The sequence below is a fragment of the Argiope bruennichi genome, chromosome X1 (assembly GCF_947563725.1).
Source record: "Argiope bruennichi chromosome X1, qqArgBrue1.1, whole genome shotgun sequence".
Classification (NCBI taxonomy): domain Eukaryota; kingdom Metazoa; phylum Arthropoda; class Arachnida; order Araneae; family Araneidae; genus Argiope; species Argiope bruennichi.
Window position 1 is genome coordinate 66132927 of NC_079162.1, and position 6899 is coordinate 66139825.

The 6899-nt window shown below is 30.8% G+C and overlaps 1 protein-coding gene across 1 annotated transcript; it reads left to right on the plus strand.

Annotated features, from left to right (window-relative positions):
• Positions 1–4762: 4762 nt before the first annotated feature.
• LOC129959255 (uncharacterized) lies at positions 4763–5356 on the plus strand. The gene has a single exon (XM_056072076.1). It carries the CDS (start codon positions 4763–4765, stop codon positions 5354–5356), a length of 594 nt encoding a protein of 197 aa, XP_055928051.1.
• The last annotated feature ends 1543 nt before the right edge of the window (positions 5357–6899 follow it).

The window sequence follows — 6899 nt, forward strand, 5'->3', positions numbered from 1 at the left end:
TGAATATCATGCGAAAGGAATCATGACCTGGGACGCATAAGAATCAATTTCTATGATGTTATAACAACGTGCCAAACATATTGTGAATATCATTTAAGATTTAACTTCACGTTGTTTTACACTGTACTGTGAAATGTAAAATTTTATTCTATTTCTATAAATTGCGCAATAATGCGCAGGGCAATAGATTTCAAAACTGAACTAACTAAATGCATTTAACATGTATCATGTGAATATAAATTGACCCCTTGCTTCGGAAGGTACTTTTAATATTTCGAAAGAAAGAAAATTGTTGGTAGAAAGAGATGACAGACCATCCAGGGCTCTCCAGAGAGAATCCCATCGGTGTCATGTTCAATACAGTCATGTTGGACATGACACCGATGAGATTCTCTCTGGAGAGCCCTGGATGGTCTGTCATCTCTTTCTACCAACAATTTTCTTTCTTTTTTCCCCTTCCATCTTGTGCTCATCCAACTGGTTAGATAACTTAGTGTTATAGGCACCGGGGGCACAGGATGGCGTTATGTTATGTAATTAAGATGATTTTTTGTTTTGTTTTTATCCAAATGTTGCATAAGTAAAATTATCTTACGTTTAAACTCCTGCATTTTCATAAATTTTCTTGTTTAAAACAAAGATAATGGGGATTTAGTATTTTATTGTATCCTATTGTAGTTTTACAAAGTGATAAAATTCCGAAACAGCCTGAACCTGCGGTAGCGAATGAGAAGTGAAACTATTGAAACTATGGAATTTTCGGATTCATGATTGGCTTGAAAATTAGGCCATCTAAAGAGAGCCAGAAGAATTTTTTTTGAATTAATAATTCAGGAATTAATTTAAATGTTGCTTACTGATTTAGTTAAATTAACTACATTAAATTGTACTCAATAGAAATATGGATATGCAGGTGCTTTCCTTTCTTAGGAATGTTCGGATATTATTGAGGTCTTTAGTCAGGACTGGCCAGATTTATTTAATGCATCGAGTCGAAAATTAAAAGCGAAATATTTTAACTTTTGATATTAAATACTCAAAGGTAGTAGATAGTACTCTAATTAATTCTATTGGATTTAAAATTGTTTTTAATTGCAATGGTAATAATTCTTATCTATCGTAGATATTATTTTAAATTCAAGGCAGGTTATAACAAAACATTAAAGTTTTCTAGCGGGGTCAAGCTTCAAAACTGACATTATCATAGATCTCTCATTGGCTTAAATACCAAGAATCTTCACAAGTTAAAGTTGGTTGATATTTGAAAATAACTTTTAGATCATGCATAGATATTTTTAGAAGATATATTTTTAAATATCCGTTCTCATTAAACGTCTAAATCACAAAAGAATTACATGAGTGGAATCGAGATTTAAGAAATTTTGTGTTAAAAATCGATTTAAAAACATCAATAAAACAATAAATATAAATCAATTATTCTCAAACTAAATATTGTTTCGCAATGCTTAGTTTAAAGCAACTTTTCTGTAATTCAATACAATGTAAGTGAATTTTTGTTGATTAAATGTATCTGGATTTTGATTTTTTTAGGAAAATTGTGCAGTGATTTTATATTATCCAATGTAAATTTTCTTGAGTGTTGAAAAAAAAAGGACAACCAAACAATTTAGCTCAGTTTTTATTTTTATGTAACATTTTATTTATATTTTTAATATTTGTATTAAGACATTATTACACGAAATATTTAAATTCTGCTGTGATGAACTTCTATTCTTTGAATTTCAATTTTAATATTCTTTTTATGTTTACTTAAAACATTTGGGAAACATTATGAAAGTATGCATTCTATTGTTGTGTACTAGTCCAGATATGCACCACATTTGAGTTGTCTATGCTAGGTCACTAAAGGGGTATTTCATTAAAAATTCCTATTTTAATGGTGCTCATTACTTTTCTTTAAGTGGTTCACAAAATAATGATAATTATGTACTTTTTTTTAACTATTAAAGCCATTCAAATGAGATTTTATTGAAATTATTGAACAATTTCTTTGCACTTTTAAAATAATGTTTTGAATTCGATTTTTATGGAATTCTATTTAAAAACTGCAATACCTTTAGTAAGATGCTTCATTTTTTCGGTATTTTTGGGGGTGGAATAGTATACTATGATTATTTTTCATTCAACATTTGTTATTCAACGCCGTATCTTTCAAAGACTTTCCATTCTCTAGTTCATATCTTTTTTATAGATTTATTTATTCTTGTTTGAACCAACGCATTTCACTATAAGCTATGTTACATTTTTTGCAAAAATTAATACAGTGATATAAAATAAAATTAAAAAGAAAAATTAATAATGTAATGAGGTAATAAGTAATAATGATCTTTACTATACAGCTAAGATAGCAAAATTATAATTAAATATAGAGCACTTTAATATCTAGTTATATCTTCGCTAGCTTTAATGCGGTGTTTGTGATTTGTTCCCTTCGGACTTACCTTTACGGGTCTGAAGAGATCTATGACCTTTAATTCATGATTTTTTTTTTAACTAACCTTGAAAAGTTTCATTGTATCAAGACTTTTTTTTTTTTTCATTCTTTGTATCGAGGCATGCAGGATTAAACACAATTCTCTTTACGGAATTTCTGAAATAAATATTTTTTTGAGTTAAGCAAATCATCTAAAATCTGAAGTATATTTCAGGCTTCACACATTGTATTTAATACCCATATAAATAAAATGTACACCCTATATTATTCTAATTTCTTCTACATCTGTATCTACTTAGAATACGGCAGAAATCCGATTATCCGCTTTAACTGGAACCAGACCTGATTTGGGTAATCGAATATTCGTATAATTAGATAGCTGACGGGAAAAAATTATTTTTCAGAAGAAAAAAAGAAATTTGCTCTTAACTTATTAATATAACTATTGTAAAAACAATATTGTTTACTTTTTGTATATTTGCATATTGTATAAAAATATGAGTTTTTGAATGTATCAGTCAAAGTCAGATGTTTTGTTGTTTTTACTTGATTTTACTCAATAAGATTTTGTTTTTGAATTTCTTTTCTTTTCCCTTAAAGCTATCCAGATAAGAGGAGTTCGGATAGTTGGAATTCTACCGTGCTTAACTTAAATCTTGATTTTTATCGTCATGATCTGAAATAACATTCATCTTGAGTGTTTTTGTTCTCGACCAAATGTTTGTGCAATTTTTACCCTATACAAATACTTGTGTAGTTATTTTCCGTTCAGTTGAATAACGATTTTTATTTCAGAATTCTTCATAATTCTTTCTCATACTTATTTATCTTTCTCATACTTAATATCTTTTGAAGTAATTACTTTCAAAACTGTATTTTTATTACTTTCAGAGGTATGTGTTGTATTAAATTATCAGTATGCAAAAAGGAGTATGAGCCAAAAAACTTAAATTTGGTTTCTTATACCAACGTGTGGTATCATACAGACATGTTCATTGTTAGCTATACAAAAGGAAATGAAACCACTAAGTAAACCACTGTTGTAAAGAATACTTTATAAGAGCATCGTTGAAAAATAAGAAACAATAACTTTTATTTATTACCCTCAAAAGAGAGATTTGGGAACTGGATCCCTTCTTCAGACTGCTTATTTTAGCTTGATCAACATTTGAGCTCTTTGTGGTTTGGAATACAAATAGATCGAAATATTGCTAGTTGGAATCTGATTCTGCAAAATATCTGTCGAATATATGAGACTAGCTAACGATAAATATGAGGCTGTAGGACAGATGTCCTCTTGTTTGTATGGTATGGGATTTTGGAGAGTGAGGTGCTTGTTCAGGTGTCACTCTCATCTTCTGACTACCGTTGAAACTAAAAGTCTTCACCCAATAGCACTTGTATGACTTGAAAACGGAATTTTAATTTGGCATAGTTGCTGGATGCAGTGAAAAGTCACGTGCTCCTCTCGAGATGACGTTGCAGTAGTTTAATGATGGATTTATCAGTAACTTGAGTCCGATGGATCCGCTTAACTTTCTGCTGCTTTCATTAATGATTTCAATGAAAGCCCCCATTTAACAAATGAAATTTTCATTGGAATGATTTGATGCACTGTATCTACTGAACGAAGAAGCCTCTATAAATGTCCTGGTTCAAATGTTTAAGATCAGTTTTATTTGTTTTCCACCAGAAATATTTTTGACGTATAGCTATCAATTGCTTTTCAAAAGGTTTTAAAATATTCATTTAAAATATAGTTTGTCAAGTTTGAAAAATCTAATTAAAAATTTTAAAAAATTAATGATGAAATTAGATTTTTCATATTTGCTAGCCTCTATTTTGAAATCGCTGCATCTTTGCATACGTAGACCAATGTAAAATCCCAATACTAATTTGAAGTTTAACCTGGCTAATATGTAAAGGATTAAACAAATGCGAAAAAAGAAGTTGGATTAGTAAATCTCCTAAAACATGATATTTGTTAGTGACATTTAATATTCTTGGGTCCTTTTGTTTCCTTTCCGAATAATTCCAAGAACTGTTTATTTTGCTCTAGAGTGACTTAAATGTGACCAGATAAAATATACCTCCTTGGATTTAAACTAGTATAATCGAGAAGGTCTTCGTAATGGTTGAAGATCGTGTTGAACTCTAGAATTGACTTTGGAACTCTACTTTCGTTATTCAAAATTTACAAATCCAAAATATCATCAAATGTTATTTTGATCGAAGCGTCTTGTGTTAACAGGATTTATATTTACAAAAATTCAAAAATAATTCATTCGTTTTTCTGCTTGAAAAAAAATGCCACCAAAATCTACCGCTACCCAAAGCTTAGCATCTACAAGTAAGTGTAGAAGAAGTGAAAGACTAATTCGTAGGATTAAATCTGTGGTAAAAGGACAATCGACATCCTCAAAAAAGGAACAGCCGTCGCCCACGAAGAAAAGAAGAAGGCCAGCTTACAGTAAAAAGTCTGCAGTAAAAGGACAGTCTGCATCCTCAAACAAAGAAGAATCAACAGTTACTGAAAACAAACCCAGCAAAAGAATACGTCTAATGGAAATGGGTGAAGTTACCGATCGTGCTTCAAAAATGGGACAAAAGGAACAAGAGAATTTTTCTACTGCCATCAAACAAATCTTAAAAGATTTGTCTCCTGATCTTCAAATTTCTAAGGAAGCCATAGATGATATGAATATTTTTCTGAATCATGTTTTCGAACAACTAGCTAGGGCATCTGCAATTTTTCCCTTAGGGAAAAGTACCGTTTCTACTCTCCGTATGACTGTTAAAGACATCGAAACTGCTCTTCCTAGTGTTATACCAGGGGAACTTGGTAAGTATTGCATTGCTGAAGGCCGAAGAGCTGTTAGAAAATGGACTGAAGGTGAATAATGTGTGGCCTGTCCTACAATTTCATTTTCATGGAAGCAGCAATATCGAATATTTATTATTATTTATTTAAAGCAAGAAAGTTATAGTTTTTTAATGCATCTCCAAGAATAATTTTTTTAAGCATGAGCAACATGTTAATAATTTCAAAGTTTTTGTTCAAGTGATTCTTTTAGTTGTTATTTTTGAAATTTAGTTGCATATTTTAATATTGCATTCTTATTTATAAATCAATTCCTGCATTTCAAATAGTATTGTCTTTCATTCTCTTGCATTTTGAATCGTCTCATTGCTTTCTCATAACAAGTTGTGTCCATTTTTTGTAAAGTGAGCAAGTTTGTATTTCTTTTATACGCAAACATTTCAACGGTTTCATAAAAACAAATAGTTTATACTCGAGTTTTCCGTGTTAAATTCTGAGAAATTTTCATAATTAAACTTCTGTCGTCCAAATATTAATGATGCTTATTGTAAATCCTATTCACCGAATAAATTCCATAAAGAACAGCGCAATTTCTTTTTCAGCAGCTAAGTTAAGAAGTTAAAATTCAATGAATGTATATCTAAAATATTTGGATAAAAAAAAATTAAATACATTTTGAGCCTGTAATTTGATGCCATAATGGCGCCATTGGACTGCAAAGGGTTAATTTTGAAATTTATCCTAAAGAGAAGTCTCTACAATTATAAAGTGTTGTTGTAAGGCTGATTTGGCGGTTAAATTCTTTAGAAAATAACGCCGAAACTTTGACTAATTATATATATAATATATTTTAGAAAGTAGCTGCATTGGAATTCAAAAGTTAATAGAGGAATCTGTCTTGCGAGTAATCCTTTCAAAATGTTTGTGTAAAATATATTAAGTGTTTAACCCGGATTTCCGAGGTTAGGAAGTCATCCTATTTTCGGTTGAAGTACAATTTAGCGTGCCCCGCCCCCGAGTTTGTCGCCAATATGGCAATCCAACGAAATGATCTTCTGACAAACCTAATGCTGTTTTTTGCAAAGGTTGAGTTGTACATGAACTACAACTATTTTATGAAAAATGTTGAATTAAAAATAATAAAAAATATCTATTGAAGATTTTAATTTAGTTCTGTATTTATAATAATTTAAAGTTTTTTTACTGCTAATAAGACACTGCAATTTTATTTTTAATGTAAATACGAACAGAAAATATTTATTCTTTTGCTATTTTTAACTGCCGGTATGCGCTTTAAAAATATCGTCTGAATTCTAAAGGGGGGGGGGGTTCACACGAGGCCAACTACTGCGCGCAATAGAAGGTCATGCCTACTTCAAGAAAATCACATGACTGCAACGGGCCAATGGCAAATAGTTGTCCCGTCGGGGTCGGGACAACCATTTGCCATTGTCCCATCGACGTTATCTCAACTGTTCACACGGGGACAATACAGGGACAACAGCTGAGAGACAACAATTGCGCGGAATTATTTGCATCGTGTGAACCCACCTTTACTTTAAAAATCTTCTGCAATGGAATTCCTTGCAGTTCTCGTAATTCTTTTTGCGCTCTGATGGTTCC